Source organism: Ictalurus punctatus, chromosome 7, assembly GCF_001660625.3.
Source record: "Ictalurus punctatus breed USDA103 chromosome 7, Coco_2.0, whole genome shotgun sequence".
Classification (NCBI taxonomy): domain Eukaryota; kingdom Metazoa; phylum Chordata; class Actinopteri; order Siluriformes; family Ictaluridae; genus Ictalurus; species Ictalurus punctatus.
In genome coordinates, this window is record NC_030422.2 from 16,968,546 (window position 1) to 16,989,501 (window position 20,956).

The following is a 20,956-nucleotide window of genomic DNA, read 5'->3' on the forward strand; positions in this document are numbered from 1 at the left end:
AAATGTAGACGTAGTAAAGATGTAGTGGCAAGTGCCCAGTGTCAGATAAAAGGCTTTCATCAACTTTTCAAGCAAAGTACTTCTGAGGTTGTAAAAGCTGAAAGGCTTAATAATAAAATATATGTACCAATTTTTGGAAAAATCAACTGTTTTCACCTCCTTCAGCTTCTGAAGTACTTTGCTTTTGATTTTCTAAAAGCCCTGATCATTTGAATATGACACTATATATATATATATATATATATATATATATATATATATATATATATATATATATATATATATATATATATATATATAATTTATAATTATTTATTGATATTTTAACATGCAAGTGTGATCCTCCCTTCATATGTAAATGGAGGTGTCATATTCTTTTGCAGAATTTTGCTGTTCAAAGGTATGTCCATATTTCTTATTGAATCTAAATAAACTTAAAATGAGTTTTTTACAGAACAAATGCATTTGAAGTGCAAGTGTCACTGAAACAAGGACAGGACACTCAATGAAGCAAAAGGGTATGGGTGTGTTTTTAAAGGGATAGTTCACCCAAAAATTTTTATTCTGTCATTTAATCACCCTCATGCAGTTATAATACTTTATGTTATTAAATGATAATGCCAGTGTCCTTTTAAGACTCAAAAAGGGAGAAAAGACAAAACAAATAATTCCTAAATGTTATCATGGTTCCTGCTCCTGACTCAAATATAAAAATAGGTATTGTTGCAAATATTTTCTATATTTCATCCCATTCTTCTGTGCTCTTATCTCATGAAGGAGCCGTTGATAACAAAATACATTGCAACTGCTGTTCAATGGCTTGACAAAAACAAGCATCCTCTCAGAGGACAGGAGAAGGAACCAGATTTTCTGAAGATGAAAAATGAAGAGAAGAAGAGCGTCCTCTGTAAATTTTCTGAAGCTCACAGCCCTTAAATGAGCCAACTAGCAAAAGAGCCATTTATGTTTCATGTTATTTTCAGGCAAGATATGGAAATGTTTCTCAATGAGACAAACAGGACAGAGGCAAATAGGACCTCAGGGTTAACTGCCTGTTTGAAGAGTTTTAAATATGTTGTTTCTGATATTTAATTTCTGTTATTTTAATTTCATTTTATTTTCAGAATATTTTGTTACATTTCAGATGAGATGCTTTGTTGTGTTTTTATTTATTTTCATTGTTAAAAGTAATTTCTGTGACTGGAGCTTCATTTATGTATTAAATTCCAAATTGCTTTTGCTCTGAAATTGTTAGCTAAAGAATACCTGTTTTTATTTGAGTATTAAGGTTTTTTTTTAAATACATTTTATTTTATGTAATTAAAAATATAAAACTTCAAACTCAATCTTTGTATTTAATTGAAAATATTTTAAATATGTTTATTTTATATTAAACCTATAACACATTTCAACAAATGTGAGTGGAACCTTTTGTTAAAAAAACATTGCTTGTGAGTCGAATATTTCAATGGAAAACTTAAAACTGTTATCATATAAAAAATATATTATTTTAGTTATATATGTTTTAACAAATACTGGTGAAATTAACTATATTTAAAACTTTACAAAGAACTTCAGATAGAAAACGCGATGACTTTCACTGCCGGTCTGGAACTGCTGCTCACCATAACTGATGTGCTGTGATTAGCTCCGCCCTAACTTCCGGCCGGAGACTGCTTGCTTGGCGCTTCAGGCCTGGAACTGCTGCTGCAGCTCTGCAGATGAACATATCTAATTTTTTTTAAGGCAGTGCTGCAGAATCAGGGATGTGCAGAAGGTGGGTGGCAACTGCCCCTTTTCTAAATTATTTAAAAGTGCCCCTCTCAACATTAATTAATAAACAATTATATTATGTAAAAAGCATTTCAATTCAAATTAACACGAGAGTGTGCAGAAAACAGTAGCAAATGAATCACAAGAAAGTTGGAGAATTTTCCTATTTTCTTGTCCGATTCAAATCAGATAGTCTCGTTGTTAGGACGCAATTGCGATACGCTTCACGTCAACAGGCAGACAGACAGTTATGCTGAGACCACTAGCACTTCTGCTAACCTTTTTGTAATATTGGCAGCATTTTATATGCTTATCTCTGGTAGTTTTCAAATTGATTGAGAGGGAATGTGTTGGTCAGTACTAGCTGCTCAAGTTCATTAAATTTCCACACATGCAAGTAACCTTGTTATATTATATGTATGTTATATAGTCAGTAAAGGCACAATGCCAAACGGACAAAGAGGGACGAAAATTTAAGAAAAAGTGAATAAGGAGGCATCGAAAGGGACAGCTTCCTTATGAACATGAGTGAAAAAAATGTGAGTTTTTATCATATCATCATATTTTTGTAGAAAGTTAGTGTTGCTGTGACAGTCAGTGTTACATGGTGTTCTGTTTGGCCATACACCGATTGCTCTTGCCCTAAACCAAGGGGCCCTATAGCCCAAGAGCCAAGTACCACTCAGAAAGAGCTCCAGAAACACTTGGAGGCAGCAGGTGCCATCGTCACCGAGAAAACAATAAGGAATGCACTCCACTGCTCACGCTCATCCTGCAAAACTCCATTACTAAAGAAAAGGCATGTTGAAGTTTGTTTAAAGTTTGCTACAACTTATTTGTACGAGCCTATGAAACACCCCAGTGTTTCGAGTGTAGTCTGGTCAGATGAGAGCAAAATTTAATTTTTGTCTGTCATACTACACACCATGTTTGGAGAAGAAATGGCACTGCACATCACCCTATAAACACTATACCAACAGTGAAGTTTGGAGGTGGAAGCATCATGGTGTGGGGCTGTTTTTCATCGTATGGTACTGGCAGACTTCATATAATTGAAGGAACGATTAATGGAGCCTTTTACTGGGAGATTAATCCACCAGGATGATGCAAATGAGACGTGGGTGGACCTTCCAGCAGGACAACGATGCAAAACATACAGCAAAGGAAATTCTCAGTTGGTTTCAGAGAAAAAAAAATCAAGGTATTAGAATGGCCCAGTCAATCACCTGACTTGAATCCAATTGAACAAGATTTAAAGACAATATTTTTACAAGAATGGGCCAAAATCACACCTGAATACTGCGGCCCATTTAATTTCTTCATACAGGAAGCATCTTGAAGCTGTTATTACAAACACAGGCTTCTCCACTAAGTATTACTATATACAGTATCTCACAAAAGTGAGTACACTCCTCACATTTTTGTAAATATTTGATCATACCTTTTAATGTGACAACACTGAAGAAATTACACTTTGCTACAATGTAAAGTAGTGAGTGTACAACAAAAGTGAGTACACCCCTAAGTGAAAATGTCCAAATTGGGTCCAATTATCCATTTTCCCTCCCCGGTGTCATGTGACTTGTTAGTGTTACAAGGTGTGTTAAATTTGGTGTCATCGCTCTCACACTCCCTCATACTGGTCACTGGAAGTTCAACATGGCACCTCATGGCAAAGAACTCTCTGATGATCTGAAAAAAAGAATTGTAGCAAAGTGTAATTTCTTCAGTGTTGTCACATTAAAAGGTATAATCAAATATTTACAAAAATGTGATGGGTGTACTCACTTTTGTGGGATACTGTACATATAGTAACTTGCCCCTTGTTAACTTAAATGGTAAATTTAGTCTTGTAGCCTAAGTAATATGAAAAAATTGTTATATAAATCATTAAAATATCAATTTATCCTTTTAAAATGAATTTTTAATTGTAATTATTTCCATGAATGTAAAAAATAAAATACCATTAGGTTATATTAGTAGTGTCATTCTCATATTCATTATTGTAACCACACAGTCTGTTTACAATGTCTACCAGCGTGATAAGAATATGTAGTTAAATTAAAGTTAGTAAAGCAGTGAAATTAGCTCCTTGGTGATATAGCCCTTTTTGACATTTGCACCCCTGCCCCTGAGGAACTCTCTTCATGTCCCCACGCAGAATTTATTAAAAAATAATAATAATAATTTATTAACTCTTTACATGACCATCCCACAAACCTCAGTTAATCATTATGGGTCGACTGATCTGTTGTTGTATTGAATTATTCTTATCTCAGTAACAAAACAGTAATGACGTAAAAGTTCTAGGTCATAACAAATCTAATAACCCTTTGGCTTCAGGGCATTTTAATAATCCACGTGACTGGCATGTGGCCTTCATAAATAAACGAAGGTGTATTGGATTGTTTCTTCATAGTAGTTTAAATGCAAATGGCAGTTTACAAGTAGATGCAGTAAAAACAACTTTAAAAATGGATTTTGTGTCTAAATACGTTTAACTGATTGTTTATTTCATCGTGAGACGACATGAAGAGGTTAATGAGTGTTTTAAAGGAAAAAAAACTGACCCAACGGTTGCACTTTGCGCTTTTAATGGCACATTATTTACTCGTTGCCGAAACCGCACGTCTACTTCGATATACACGGATATGAGAACTGGGTGTTTTCTCTCGCGAGAATTCAGTGCTGTACTTTTTTAATCAGCAGTGTCTCCCCCTATCGGCACAACAGTGCAGTACAACTCTGGTCCTATCGCCTCTGCTCGTATTCTCTGTGAGAGAGGCGGCATCAAGCGTTTAAAGGGCCGAGGCAGTGATTCTCTGTTTTGTGCTTCCTCGCTGCCTCTGCTGTCCTCTACACCCACTGTTATCAGCACGGCCATCAGTCCGGCTTGTTCCGCTCAAGGACAGGAGAGAGAAAGGAGTGGAAGAGGAACGAGCCATCGGGAGTCGCCAGGTACAGTTCATTCAGCCACTTTAACCCTTGGGTTGATCTCTATTCCTTTTTTACGTTACGCGAAATCGACCTCCTTAATCGAAAGTAAACACGGCGGAGCGACATGATAAGCGCAGTAATAAGAAGGAAGCGCTGTGCGTGTGCGTTCATGTGGCGCGTCTTCAAGCGCTGTTGCGTGTGTTTGTTAAGGTTTGCGCAGATCTGCGTTTGTGAATTTTCCGATGTTGTCATTTGATCGATGCGATGTAGTTCCCCTTTGAAAATGGCTTAGTTGTTGTCCTTCTTCTTCTTATTTTTTTAAAATAACATCTGGACTAATCCGAGATATTTCGCGAGATGGCCCTCGCTTTTTGCAGTGGTCGTTTTTCCAGATGTCATTAAATATTTATTACAAATTCACTATTCTTTTACTACCACTACTACTACTACTACTACTACTATTATTATTATTATTATTATCATAATTATTATTGTTATTATTATTATTATTATTAGTGTTGTTGGTATTAGTAGTAGAAGGCAATTTGTAGTCAAACACAAAAAACTAAAACAGTAGTAGCAATATAGACACTGGTTGAAATCTCTGCTCACTAAATGTGCATTGGCCAATGTGTGTCGTTTGCAAGTACATGTCTTTCTTGAGGCCAGTGGACCACTATGAATAAACTTAGCAAGATTAACTGGGTTGAGCAAATCAAGTAATACGTTGACATTCGTTTAAAAAGCAACCTGTAAGCCTGTGTTTTGTTCTAAGGGAAAGCAAGGCTTCAGAAATAATGCACGAGGCCAGTGATGGATGTGTGCGTGCTTGGTGATTTCATTATTTTGCATGACTGGCTGGATGTAAGCAGATGCAGCTTGCTGCAGAGTCGGAGAGAGGAATCAGGCGGCTCGTGAACACACCCCACACACCCCAACGCACGCGCACTTGGAGACTGTGCGCTCTAAAATTAAGTCTTGTTTACCTCGAGCACCTGTCTCACATCCTTTCCAGCTCGTCTGGTCCTGAACTGCTCAATTAGAAGTGCACAAGATGCAGCGCCTTCTGGAAAGACTCTCCTATGTGGAGCACAGAGCCATGCTTCATGAGCTAACTCTAATCCAACAAGGCCACACGAAAGCGTTGGGGTATTTTACATTGATATTGTCCATTCTACAATCATTTGTTTAGTCTAGACCCAGATTTTTAGGGAAACAGATTAAGAAACAGTAATTCTTCTTTTTTCCATTACTCTTATGGAGGGCTTTTGAGATACTCAAAAATAAACACAGCAGTTTTAGCCAGCTTGTTTTTAAAGGTGTTCATTAGAAGTTCCCAAATGCTTCAGTCAGAATTACATTCTGTTTTATATTTTATTCAGTCATAGCAATTGTTGTGATAACTGTAATAATAGCACTGAACTGCTGGCATGACCATCCGGCCATCTGTGAGACAAAGCAAAAAACGGAAACATCTTAGTGATTTGTGCGTTGATCAGTAGATCAATGAACTGTAAGTCATATGAGGGAGTATAGCCTATTTGCGATTGTATGGGTAAAGTATTATAATTACTGCACAAAAGTGTAAAGAGACACTCACTTCATCCATCAGCCAAACCGGCGTAGTGGACAAGTGGAACTGATATGAATTCATTTTCCAAATTTCTTGCATCAACTTGACCTCACTGAAATGTTTGGTATCAATTGATCAGCTGCAGAATTGCCAAAATTCTCAAATACTAAATATAAACATAGTGGCAAAATGAAGTTACAGTAGTAGGAGGCAACCTAGGAAAAAATAATGTCTAAAACTTCATACTACAGTAGCTTACTACAGATTGTGTACCCTCAGTTGTAGACCTAGTAAATAGATAAGTTCGAATTTACAGAGTATTTACTTTTTTGACATAGAAGACATTTTTACACATACAGTGCTGGAGATGTGTGGGTTGTTTTATTTATTTATTAGAATTAGTCACAATAGTATATTCCTCCTTTTTAGCATGGGGTTTATGTTAATGGAAGTGTCAGTTGTGTGCAGAAGACGATGCAATGGACAGTATCGCCTTTTAATTCCTATGGCAACCACACGTGGTAGTACACTATAAGCAGGGTTGGGAGGATTACTTTAAAAATGTATTCCAGTTACAAATTACTTCATAAAAAATGTAACCAGTAACGTAATCCAAGTATCACAATATGAAAGTAATGTAATCTGTTTACTTTTGGATTACTTCAAGGCCACATATGTAAATAAAGTAAAGAGAAAAGCAAGAGCTTATTTTAGAGCTTAAAATCATGTTCAATGTTTGTATTTATTTTAATAAAATAAGTACATAAATAAAAGATGAATAAAAGATGGAGGTTAGGGTTATGGGGGTTAGGGTTATTAATTATTATGAATGCAGACTTTAACTTCACTCTGCCCACATTTTTCACTTTTCCTACATTCTTTTGAATGTCCATGTAATAAAATAAAAATACCAGATGCCACGAGTGTACCTTCTGCCTTCATTTACATATTTGAATGACCATGTAATACGAAGCAATGTGATAAATTACCTTATACGGCCATGGGCATTGTTTTGACTCAGGACAGATGTCATTTGCTGTTATTGTTAAGCAACTGTTTGATGCCGTACACAACGGCGCTTCAGATTTGTGTGTTTGCTGAGAGTAATTTGGCCAATAGTTGCTGAAAGCCTTTTATAATCGCCCGATTGGTGTGCGAGAAGGTGGGAATTACATAAAGGGGTTAAAGCAATGCAAAAATGCATACACATGATGCAGTATTATCATAGTATCATAATGAAATTAGAGCCAAATCCCAGACATTTTCTCAAATGTAGACACTTTTTTAACATCCGAAAAAGAGGACATGTCTGGAAAAAAGAGAACGTATGGTCAACCTAAAAAAGCATTTCAGAGAACAATTTGTGTTACTTAGCACCAGGAGGTTGCTCATGTGAGTCAAAACTGCCAAGAGAGAACCAGAACTATTATCAAGTAGCTGTCTATACTGTGTTATGTCAAAGAATTAATTTATTTTGTTTTACATGAAAAAAGTTGTAATCCTGATAATATTCCCATTACATTATAGTATTACCAGTTTTTTGTATCCTGATTATGTAACGCTATTACTTGTATTCCGTTACTCCCCAAGCCTGACTATAAATCAATCTTGTAGTGACAGTAAACAGAAGTGGTGGAAATAATATTTTACTAAAAGTTGACTGAAGTAAAAATCCTGTACAAATGCTACAGAAAGAAAAAACTAAGTGCACGTTCTTCATGGTGAAATATTTCTTGTAAAATAAGTCCCTAAATTGACAATACTCAACCAGTGTAGCCTGTTATTTATCTCTGATTTACCTAAACCAACTGACTACAGATTGCTAATCTGTTTTTGGTCATCAAACTAAGGAGCCTACAATGATTAGCCGTATACTTGGTCCAGTGGTGTGCAAGTGTTTATTTTGGAAGAAAAGAGGCAGAGTAGGGGGGAGAGGGGAAGGAGTATGTAAGGATATGACAGTGCATATTACAAGATATAATCCCAAACTGAAAGTGAATCCCCCTGTGAACTTCATACACAGATTCCAGGGTCTAATTTGAGCCGCTATCCCGTGTCTATCCCCCATACTCATTCCCCCCTTTCCCCTGTCTCTGGCTAGCAGCTGTTCTTCTGGATATTAATAAGTCCATTGAGACACACTGACAGGCACCCCTGTTTCCCAACCCACAATCACTATGTTTTACTGTCATTTCCAGTACAAAGTAGTCAAAGAAGTGTTTTTCTAATATGGCAATAATGTTCAGGCCTATTTAGCTGTAAGTAGTGGCCTGTCTAGACCAACTTAAGGGGGTTATAAGTGGGCAGGAGGGTCACAGTGAGAAACCAGGGGGGCATCAATAAATAGCGATTAGTCACTGTCTTAGTACATGCTACTGCAGGAATTACTATTAAAATTATTTTATAGGGCATTGTTCACAATAAAGACTCATCTGATATATGAGAGGCTACACACATCACATATGAGAAGTTCCTGGCATGATTACATTAAACAACAGTAGGTAAATAACATTTCTACATAGGTTTCTCTTGTTTTATTGGAGACCGATTCATCTTTGCATCTTCTGTTTTCCTCCTAAATAAATTCAAAAAACAAGTTTCTTTAAAAAATTACATTTAATTAGTAAGAGTACAAAATGTGCAAAACTGTGCAAAAATGCTCCTTCAATCAAATGTACACAAAATCAGACATATAGTCAAAGAATTTAACAATTAAAAGCTTTAAAGTCTAAAACTAAACAATGGCCCATCAATCAAATGCACACAAAATCCTACATATAGTATCAAATCAGACATACAGAGTCAACCAGTTAAAACAGAGTGATTCTTTTGTTTTTGTGCCTGTTGGAAAATCATTTCATAATTTCCCTGTCATTGCTTTCAGCTAATGTACAATAACTAAGTAGACATAACTCTTAATGAAATTAAGTTAATGAAATTTGCTACAATGGGCCACAAAGCTATATTTGCTAGATAACTAACTAGCTAGTTAGCGCACACCATTTACTGCAAAGTAGCTTGTGCTGTTGCTAATGGGATGTTTTCAGTTGAAAGGATACCACTCATGATATTAGATTCTAGACATGTACATTAACCCTTGTGTGGTGTTTGGATCTGTAGGACCCATTTTCAATATTTTGTAAAAGAAAAATACTACAATCAGTTGTTATTTTAACTTGACATTGGCCTTGGCTCATATGCTCTGAATAACATTTTGAAAACTTGTACTTCATATTTATGATTTGATTTGTACTTCATATTTATATTACATACAGTCATGTGAAAATTAAGTACACATCATGGAAATAGTTTTTTTGTTGTTGACATATTTGGAATCATGAAACAGGCAGTACATACAAGAAAACCCTCAAACATCTTGAAACTTAAAGAATATTGCATGGAAGAGTGATAAAAAAAAAAAATCCAGCAAGTCAATGTCAGAGACTGGTGGACAAATCTTCTGAGGCCAAGGGTGTACTTACTTTTTCTACAGACGAATATCACATCTATTAATATTTAGTGGTTAACACGTTCGCCTCACACCTCCAGGGTCCGGGGTTCGAGTCCCGCCGGGGCCACGTGTGTGTGGAGTTTGCATGTTCTCCCCATGATGCGGGGGTTTCCTCCAGGTACTCCGGTTTCCTCCCCAGTCCAAAGACATGCATGGTAGGCTGATTGGCGTGTCTAAAAGTGTCCGTAGTGTATGAATGGGTGTGTGTGTACGCGGTTGTGCCCTGCGGTAGACGCACCCTGTCAAACACCACACAAAGGTGAAATTATTAGTGTAATTTTCTGTGGAAATGTATTACTTTTTTTTCTTTTACAACAATAACTTATATGCTATATCAGTAACATTGCTAACGCATGTTATTCATGTTATTAACAAGGAAAAGTATGTTTAATAATAATAATAATAATAATAATAATAACAATAATAATAATCCTGCACAATTTTTCTTGGTACATGTTTGTTATTATCCAATGCCTTTGTCTCCTACACACGGCATGTTTAAATTCTGTAAGGGTTACATTAAAAGAGCAATGACACGTTTCCCCCAATATTCTCCAACCCTAAGTGATTTTGATTCAAATAAATAGCTGATCTCATGTGAAATGCCTGCTACAGACCGTCATATGGGAAAGGGTGAAATGGTCATGGCCCATCAAAATTCGCTGTTGTAGTGTTTTATGCATACTGTCACAGTCTATTTGCTAAAGGAACGTATCCGCACTGGTAGGACTGTAACATAAAAAAAAAGAGTGAAACCTATGTGCAGAAATTGTTACATTTTAATATTCTCTATGCCTACAACCAAAGAATAATGGTTTCAGGTTAGTCCAAAACCAATATAACAATTAAAAAGAAATAACCTGAGGTGGAGAGAGGTAACTAACTAACAAAGAAAAACATAAATAAAATATACTAATGCTTCTTAATCTACTTGGATAAAAATGGAAAGGGGAAAAAAAAAAAAACCCTGTTTGGTATTTGCACACACAAGTTTTTTCGCAATTATACAAAAGTAATTAACAAGTGCAAATAATGGCTAAATAAATTTTATTTACACTCTCAGCAAAATAGACATTATGCACATATCTACAATGAAATCATGTCTACAAGGAAAAAAAAGAAAAAGCCATCCATCAGTTCAGATGTTTATGCTTTATTCTTGCCACTGATGCTCAGAAGTGGATATTCTCGGCCTAAACGCAAACATGAAACAGCAATATCTTTTAAATGATATGCATATTATACTATGTAATCTGTCATATAAAATAAAGTGGAAAATAATTGGGATGCTGCTGCTTACCCAATGTCATGTTTCATGTTTACTGTGGTATCTGTCTAAACAGATGACATGAATGTTGACAAGAAAACCAAAACCTTTCGCATACAAATATCTATTTCTATTGTGTGCTTTATAATTCATACAACCCAGGACAGGCAAAGGGGACAGAGGAACAGAAATAGTGCCTTCTCCACACAGCTCCAGAAAAAGTCATGTACCCAAACCCCCCCCCCAACAATGCCTCTCAAACTAATCCAGTCATCATGGCAACCACACAACACGTAAAATATAAACAATCTCACAGGTGTATGAGTATTAGCATGGAAGACATTTCTATCAAACAAGTGTTCTTATATGGTAGATTACTAGTTACATAGAGATAACTTTTATAGTGTTTACAGAGCAGCCATTTTGTAGAGCTCAAGAACTTCTTGAACTTTTCCCATATTATTAATCATTTAGTATTTATTTATTATTTGATTGGCCATATTAGCAATCTTGTTTCTTATACTGAAACAAGATTGCTAATATCACATCAAACCGTAAACAAATACTAAATTATGTTTCTTATATTTTATATATATTTATATATATACAAGACCTATATTCAGTACTTATATTGTTACAGTACTTGTCTATTTAATATAAACCTTTTTTGTGTCTTCTACAGATTGTAATCTGAGCTGAGCCCGGAAAAAACAAGCACCTTAGCCAATTAACCAAAAAACAGAAGAGACCATGAAAATCTTACTCCTCCCTATTATTCTCACTATTTTTTTTATCCACCATTCCCTTGCACAAAGTGAATCTGAGCTTACAGTAACAACTAGGTTAGGTCGTGTCCAGGGTATACGCTTGCCCGTCCCAGATCGAAGCCATGTTGTTGCCTTTCTGGGTATTCCATTTGCAGAACCTCCTGTAGGAAAAATGCGTTTTAAACCAGCTGAGCCTAAAAAGCCATGGAATGATGTGTTCGAAGCCAAAAATTATTCCAATGCTTGCTACCAGTATGTGGACACCTCATATCCTGGCTTTCCTGGCACCGAAATGTGGAACCCCAACAGGAATATGAGTGAGGATTGCTTATACTTAAACATCTGGGTTCCTGCTTCCCCTCGGCCACACAACCTCACTGTTATGGTATGGATATATGGCGGTGGCTTCTACAGTGGTTCCTCTTCTCTAGATGTGTATGATGGTCGCTACCTGGCACATTCTGAGAAGGTGGTGGTGGTCTCTATGAACTATCGTTTGGGTGCTTTCGGCTTCCTTGCCCTTAATGGCTCCTCTGAGGCTCCTGGAAATGTGGGACTGCTAGACCAGAGAATGGCACTCCAATGGGTCCAGGACAATATTCAGTTTTTTGGAGGCAATGCTAAGCAGGTGACCATTTTTGGGGAGAGTGCAGGTGGAGCCTCGGTTGGCATGCATCTTCTGTCTCCAGAGAGTCGCCCCAAATTCACTCGTGCCATTATGCAAAGTGGTGTGCCAAATAGCCCTTGGGCTACAGTCAGCTTTGATGAGGCACGAAGGAGGGCCACCAAGCTGGCCAAACTGGTAGGCTGTCCTGATGATGATGACACTGAGCTAATTGACTGCCTTAGGAACAAGCAACCACAGGAGCTTATTGACCAGGAGTTCCAGGCACTCCCATATAGCAGCCTGTTCCGTTTTTCGTTTGTGCCTGTGGTTGATGGTGTTGTGCTTCCTGATACCCCTGAGGCCATGTTGAGCTCAGGCAACTTCAAGGATACTCAAATTCTTTTGGGTGTAAACCAGGATGAAGGGTCTTATTTCTTGATTTATGGTGCACCAGGTTTCAGCAAGGACAATGATAGTCTGATCTCACGGGAGGACTTTCTACAAGGTGTTAGAATGAGTGTTCCTCATGCCAATGATATTGGATTGGAGGCAGTTATCCTTCAATACACAGATTGGATGGATGAAGACAACCCTCTGAAAAACCGCGAGGCAATGGATGACATTGTGGGAGACCATAATGTAATCTGCCCTTTGCAGTACTTTGCAAGATCCTATGCTCAATACAGTTCTAACCCTGCTCTGCCAGGAACAACAGGTCAAGGAAACTTTGGTTGGGCCAATTCAGGCCTAGCAAGCAACAGCGGCCATGCACAAGGTAAGGTAGAACATTTGATTTGCAATTTAGGTCTGGATTCATGTTTTATTGAAATATAGATAGATATAGCATAAAGCATAAAGGTTAAAAAAAATTAATGGCTAAAATGCCATCTTTTTTTAGTTTTTTAATCCAACACATTTTTGTGTTGTTCACAGTTGCTGTGTATCTCTACCTCTTTGACCATCGAGCCTCTAACCTGGCCTGGCCTGAGTGGATGGGTGTGATCCATGGCTATGAAATTGAATTTGTGTTTGGCCTGCCTTTGGAGAAGAGGCTTAACTACACTGCAGAAGAGGAGAAGCTCAGTCGACGTATGATGAGATACTGGGCTAATTTTGCTCGTACTGGGTGAGTATCTGAGCTTGCTCGTGCCTGGAAGAAGTTGGTGTGTGGATGTATGGTACTGTGCAGGTTTTCATTCCCTCTAGTGTAATGACGACATGCCAATTTTATTTTTCTCTTTTCTATCTCTTCTATTTTCTTATCTAGCAATCCCAATATCAACATTGATGGATCCATAGAGAACCGACGCAGATGGCCTCTCTTCACAGCAACAGAACAGAAGCATGTGGGCCTAAACACAGATGCAATGAAGGTGCACAAAGGACTGAAAACACAGCTATGTGCCCTGTGGAACCGGTTTCTGCCTCGCCTACTTAACATTACTGGTAACTAACAGAACTCACAGTTGCATGTAACATTATATGATATTATATTATATGATTATATGATATACAGTGCCCTCAACTAATATTGACAACCTTGGTAAATATGAGGAAAGATAGCTGTGAAAAATTATTTATTGTTTAACCTTTTGATCTTTTTTTTAAAAAATTAACAAAATACTCTGCTCTCATGGATATAAACAATTGCAAACAAAACAGTGGTTTATCAAAAAAAATCTATCTTTGTTAAATATAGGTGTGCAAAAATTATTGGCACCCTTTTAGTCAATACTTCTGTTGGAAACTCAGAAGTGAAGACCAGGAGACTTGGGTAAAGCTTCAGCAGGATTCTTTATTGTAGAACATCAGGAGCATCATTCAACAGTCAGAACGTGCTGTCTTGCGCTGCAGTCATCAAGTCTACAAAAATGAGCTATACATTATAATTTTATATACATTTTAGGGGGCAGTTCTTAGAGGTGGAGACAAAGAACTCAAGTGACGACCTTAAACAATGTATGCAAAGGAAGTAAACAGTAATAAGAATCCACCCCAAGATCTGGAGTATCACCAGTCCTACTCCAATCAGCATAACTATTCATCTCAGACAACTTCATTATCATAGAGATAAAGAAATGTCCACACCCAGGGCATACCATTTACACTTAACTCAGGGATTGATGACAAATGAACAATGGCCACCAATACAAAGAATGGGACAGGGGCACCAAGAGACATCACAGACAAAAGGTGATAGCTTCAGTTACCATGATTTTAAATTTGTATTCCCACACTTCCCTTTGCCGAGATAGTGTTCTTCTATAATGCCTGATGAGTTTGGAGAATACATGGCAAGGAATCTGAGACCATTCCTCCATACAGAATCTCTCCGGGTCCTTCAAACTTCGAGGTCCACACCAGTGGAGTCTCCTCTTCAGTTCACCCCACAGGTTTTCAGAGGACTGGGATGGCCATGGCAGGACCTTGATTTTGTAGTCAGTAAACCATTTTTGTGTTGATTTTGATGTTTGTTTTGGATCATTGTCCTGCTGGAAGATCCAACCACTGCCCATTTTAAACTTTCTGGCAGAGGCAGTCAGGTTTTCATTTAATATCTGTTGATATTTGATAGACTCCATGATACCATGTATCCTAACAAAATGTCCAGGTCCAGAAAAACAACCCCAAAACACTAAAGAGCCACCACCATATTTAACCATGGGCATGAGGTATTTTTCCATCCAGAGAATGCGAGCACGTGTGTGTCTGGGAAGTGCAGTCCATGGCAGCCATGTTTGTAGTCCACGCTGCACTCTGGGAACTGTAGTCACGAGTTCTCCGCGACGTAACACCATAGAACCCAATACCATTTGAAGTTCCAGTAGTGTCTGTCAAACTAAAGATGCTTGAGTTTGTTTTTGGATGAGAGTAAAGGCTATTTTCTGGAAACCCTTCCAAACAACTTGTGGTGTTGTAGGTGACTTTGGATTGAAGTTTTGGAGACTTTCTGACCCCAAGACGCAACTAACTTCTGCAACTCTCCAGCTGTGATCCTTGGAGATTTTTTGGCCATTCGAACTATCCTCTTCACAGTGCAGTGAGACAATATAGACACACGCCCAATTCCAGGTTGATTCATAACATTTCCCCTTGACTGGAACGTCTTAATTATTGCCCTAATGGTGGAAATGTGCATTTTTAATGTTTGTGCTATTTTCTTATAGCCACATCCCGTTTTGTGAAGCTCAACAACCTTTTGCCACACATCACAGCTATATTCCTTGGTCTTACCCATTGTTATGAATGAGTAAGGGAATTTGGCCTATGTGTTACCTCATATTTATACCCCTGTAATACAGGAAGTCATGGTTGAACAATTTCCTGCTCCTAGTCACCCAGATGTACTAAAAAAATATAAGGGAATATGCTTGAAAATATATTTTTCTCATATGAATTCATAGGGGTGCCAATAATTGTTACACACCTATATTTAAGAAAGATATATGTTATAAACCTGTGTTGTTTGCAATTGTTTGCTATCCATGAGAGCAGAGTATTTTTGTGAGTTTTTTTAAACAAAATACCAAAAGGTTAAACAATAAAGACAATTTCCACATCATTCTTTGCTCATATTTACCAAGGGTGTCAATATTAGTTGAGGGCACTGTAAATTGATATGATTCTTACTTTTCCACAGCCGGAGCTCTACATAATGTATTTTAGATGTGCAATTTGTCAGTAGAGGCCATTCTCCCTCATGCTGTCAGCCAATAAGAAACTGTAACTTTGCAAATCTTGTCATCATATTAACTTGCAGATATTCACCATCAGCACATGGACACAGGAACAGTGAACTTGAGAAATTGGGAATGTTAGCACTAGTGGACAGAGAAACAACTTATGTGGTAATGTTTCAGAAATGGCTCACTTATGTGTAATGCTGCTTAGACAAGAAAGGCTGAGCAAAATAAATGGGACAAGAAGACCACAAATTGATTTACTGCTTTGCTGCTCCTGCTTTAGACAGATTCCTTTCTCATGTAAATGGGCTCAGTTTAGGTTCAAATTAAATAAACTAAATTATACACATTTTCTGTATAGATGGCAGGCATTGAAACAGCTTCAGGGTCTCTGAGAACATACCGTGTAGACCACACAGTAAATAAAGCATTTCAGTCCATAAGGAAATGCCTTGTCATTTGATGTGTATCTTGGAAGTAAACTAAACAACTGGTCATCTTTTAATGGAAGTGAACCAGAACATGAAGCAGCTGAAGCTGTACTGTTTTTCAGAGTGTGAGGTAATTTGGCTGCAGTGACCTGAACTCATAAACTGCAAATCCTACAGAGAAGGTCTTTGCTCTAATAAAAGGGTGGCATTTGAGTGGGCTGTTGCGCTGCTGAGTAATTTGTTTAATGGGATCACTTGATGTATATGTCTGGAAGATCTCTGCACTCTTTGTTCTTCTGCGTGCATCTCATCTTGATTTTTCCATTCTTGTGTTATTTGACCTTGTGTGTGTGTTTTTGTACTTATTTTGTGATTCATAATGATCACCTAATTTTTCTCTGTATATTTTATTGCAAAAAAATAAATAAAAATCATCACACTACATCACTATACTCTATAGACACTTTCACGTCTATAGAGTGTGGCTAAAAACTTAGTGACTTGACAGAGAATTAGACTTTAAGCAAAATTAGACATGATGACTGTTATTTGTTTCTCCCAGTCTATTTCCTTCTCTCTTTATACCCAGATAACTTTGATGATGCCGAACGGCAATGGAAGGCAGAGTTCCACCGCTGGAGCTCCTACATGATGCATTGGAAGAGCCAGTTTGATCACTACAGCAAGCAGGAGCGTTGTACAGACCTGTAGATAGACCTACAGAGAATGAGACAAAGGGAGAATGAAAGAAAATAGAAATTAGACAAGAGTGATGACTATATTACTCTATAGTCTCAGGAGCCCTCTGATAGAATGTCAATCATTCTCTGAGCCACTGTAGATTATGCCCTTTATTGATGGGTTCCTCTGAGTAGGTAGAAGATTTAATTTGGGAAGGTTACAGTTATAAGCTCTATAGAGTATCATTTGCAACCTGTACATGGTTCACTATTGTATCATTTTGCATTTAAATACTATTACTATTGCCATAGGCAGTTGTTTGACAACGTTGCATGTTATCTGCAGGAAGAGACTATTAAAAGTTACGGTCATCATTGAGGATGTACAAGAGAAAATGTTAAAGGTGTGATATTACCTCTGATAATTGTGTCTTTGTGTATCAGTATAAATGATGCTTAGAAGCCCTCATTCACTTTTGTCCTCAGGATCCCATATTTACCTTTTTTACATAAGGGTTTTATTTGCTTAATCTATAATTGCTGCTTGATCATGTGTGCATTTGTCTATATTCCTCTTCTATCATGACAGTTCTCTCCAATATTTAAGTTTTATGTGTGACTTCTGGTTATATGCAGTTGTCTGCTGTCTCTATGTGGGTCCAGATCAATTCTTTGATATCATATATAAGGGAATCATGAGCGATCTCAGTCCATGCTCCATGTGCTGGCTCTATAATGCACTGATGTGTTTGTTCTGGCTTCTAGAAATACGTGTATGCTATTTCTGTGTATTATACTAATATGTAAAGCATTTTCATCTTGTTTGATACACCTATCGCATGCATACTGGTGCTCAGAGCATGGTCCACCTCTATTTATATGTGTTTGTGAGAGTCTGCTAGCTAAAAAGTGACTGTGTAAGAGAATATCTGAATAGAGTGCCTCCATGGGCCAGTATCCATTATCTCCTGTCTATATGTAGCACACAACTTGTGAAAGTCACCTCCATTTTCATTATATTTGCCTAGGCACTTCGTGCACGTGTGCAAGTCCTAAAGAGAGGTCTATAACTACTGTGTCATGGCTGTGTGCCAAAGAGTCAATAACTTTTTTTTCCACTACTGGCTCCCCTCCCAGTAGGAAAGAATTTTCATTACCGTAATGGAAGGAGTGTAATTTAGTTAGTGCTCATTTGAAACGATGGCCTGCTGTGTCAGCCATCTTAACCCCAACTCTGCCATCACGCAACTTACGCATTTGGTGGATACTGCAGGAAAGCAGAGTGTTTAAATGGGAGTGCTCAGAGGGGAGACATTTACAAGAGCCAAATAGAGTGGACACTAAACCATGAGAATGAATAGAGTATGTCCTATTTTCTTTTAAGTATTTTTGTTGCATGCTTGCACTAATTATGAAATGTAGAAGATTACACAGAGTGTTTTTAGTTTGCTCATATCTGGTTTTTATTATGTACTATATTTATTATATACTTTTTGGACATTATTTTGTTATCATTTAATGTACCATTTCCCTTGCTCTTATATTATGACCATATCTATCTCACTGTATATGTACATTTTAAAATGTGGTTGTTTGAGTGCTTACTGTGAGTGACACTACTGATTTACTCACGTTATTTCAGTATTGTTTATCTCCACATCAGCACACTGTGGAAGAACAGGCCCTCCAGCAAGTGTCATGATTATCTTTAATTGTCCTGTAAACCTTTGAGGTTACATAGAAGAGCATTTTACCTTGAAAAGATGTAATTTTGAAAATAAAATAATAAAATGCTCTTTTAAATTATTTAGGTATGAGATACAACAGTTAAGTTAAATAAATGTATGTGCCAGCAGTGTGGCTGGGGTACATGCTGCTCTTGTATCTTCTGCTAAATGACAATTTGTCCTCATCTCTTCTGTCCAGTGAAAAGATTTGTGCATTTCCTAAATATTACCCCTTACTGGATTCTGTACTCATATGACTCATTTGACTGATAACCCTTGTAACAATAATCCAGTGTTGATGTATATTATTAAATTATAAATCTATATCTATTAAAGATTATTATTAACCCTGAGATTGAGGTTAGCAATAAGGGGTTACACTAGCAATGGAATATATTTGAATTGACAATAATTTCATTGGTAATAATCATGGTTGTGATATTGTGATTGATAAGTCAGTATACCTGGACAAAGGCATTTGTGTTGTTTTTTTTTTTTTTTTTTTTTTCAGTAACAACTTTTTGGGGATGGCTTTAAAGATTTATGTGCTGTTGCAATTAGTCATATACTGTAATTAATATGAACACTTAGCATCGTGTGATTATTATGTTCTAGAGAGTATCATCTGTGCATACTCAAATTGACAGCTTTTTCATTTTGCACCCACATTGTTATTCTTTTTGGTCCAGACATTGCCCATTGTGCCATACCTTTGTGATGACAGCATTGTGCTACTACTCTGCATGGTACTACTGCTGCCTCTTGGGCATTGTATCTGAAGTTCTCCAACAAAACCTCATTAAAAAGCCTGACTAAATGAAAGTGTGTGTCCCTTGCTTGCAGATTAAATCCGACAACATAAATGTAAATCTAAAATGCAAATTCAAGATAAATGTATTTTTTCTATAATGTTAGATAATGGCTAATAGCCAGGTGAATCACATGAACTGTACAGTGATGACCCTGTGCTCTGTGGCTGTATTATTTAGATCAGTATTCAAATGAGTACTTCCAAGATATGATTGTATTTGCATGTTAGGACTTACACTAATTCACAAATCATGTGTACATTTACATAGAAGATAAACTTCATCAACCAAGGCTTCAGTTGATTGAAGGGTGGTATGAAGTGCTTTCTCATGGTTTAAAATGAATGCTTGGATCCACACTAGACCAACTTAGCTAATGTGTGCTACAAACCAGTGTCACCTATGTCAGTATCATACATGATCACAAAACAGCTGGTGTTTCTCCTAGCTAGTGTGAATTCCTGTATTATCACAATAATCATGAGCTCATTTCACAGAGGAAGGAAATGGGCTGTTTACATGCACCACATGCAAGCAGAAAGAAAGCTGTAAAATCCACTCTGTCAAGAGTCTACAATCATTTCATTAAAAGAAAATGCAAAGACACAACCGCAAACACACATCTCATCTACAATAAAGGTCATTGCTACATCATCAAAAACAAATGAATGCATACTTAACCAGCAAAAATTCTTACAATAAATACTGCACTTGACAAAAGCTATGATCCTGTAAGGCTAAGTAACTCATATTTGTGCTCACTAAACACATTCAGTTAGCTCCAGAATTGTTGGTACACGTGGTAAAACTGGGTTTTAAGAAAAAGGTTAGGAAAAATGTCATTGCCATTAATGATCTATCTCAGATTTCAAGGAAACCCCCTAACCAAGCTAATTAATCTGTCATCAACGCTGAGTTTGGCATCTGACTCCATTTCCCAGAGTGTACCTCAAACCAGTGGTTTTCAAAGTCGGGGCTGCGGCCCCCTTGTGGGCCGCCAGGGGGCGCGCGGAGGGCCTCAACAATTTGGTGTGAAAAATAAATAAATACATGATTTTTTTTTTTTTAACTTTTTTTTTTTCAGAAAACCACACACACACACACACACACACACACACACACACACACACACACACACACAATCAATTCCTAATGTAATGTAATGTAAAGATGTAAGATGTAATTATTAAT

At 37.1% G+C, this 20,956-nt stretch overlaps 1 protein-coding gene and 1 long non-coding RNA gene across 3 annotated transcripts; one reads left to right on the forward strand and one right to left on the reverse strand.

Annotated features, from left to right (window-relative positions):
• Positions 1-2,679: 2,679 nt before the first annotated feature.
• On the reverse strand, positions 2,680-4,517 carry LOC108267802 (uncharacterized). Its single transcript, XR_001813186.3, has 3 exons — positions 4,344-4,517; positions 3,562-3,630; positions 2,680-3,465 (listed from the first exon to the last, which is right to left on the reverse strand). It is a non-coding gene; the product is annotated as an uncharacterized LOC108267802 (long non-coding RNA).
• Positions 4,518-4,559: 42 nt separating this feature from the next.
• Positions 4,560-19,773, forward strand: ache (acetylcholinesterase). Of its 2 annotated transcripts, none has more exons than XM_047156431.2 (5): positions 4,560-4,731; positions 11,744-13,210; positions 13,369-13,561; positions 13,703-13,881; positions 16,196-16,762. In XM_047156431.2, the coding sequence occupies exons 2-5, from the start codon at positions 11,812-11,814 to the stop codon at positions 16,252-16,254; spliced, it is 1,830 nt and encodes a 609-aa protein (XP_047012387.1). In that variant the 5' UTR covers positions 4,560-4,731; positions 11,744-11,811; the 3' UTR covers positions 16,255-16,762. The 2 variants fall into 2 exon arrangements, with proteins under 2 accessions (XP_047012387.1, XP_017327714.1); XM_017472225.2 differs by lacking the exon at positions 16,196-16,762 and adding an exon at positions 17,139-19,773 and having other exon boundaries at positions 4,564-4,731.
• Positions 19,774-20,956: the final 1,183 nt, after the last annotated feature.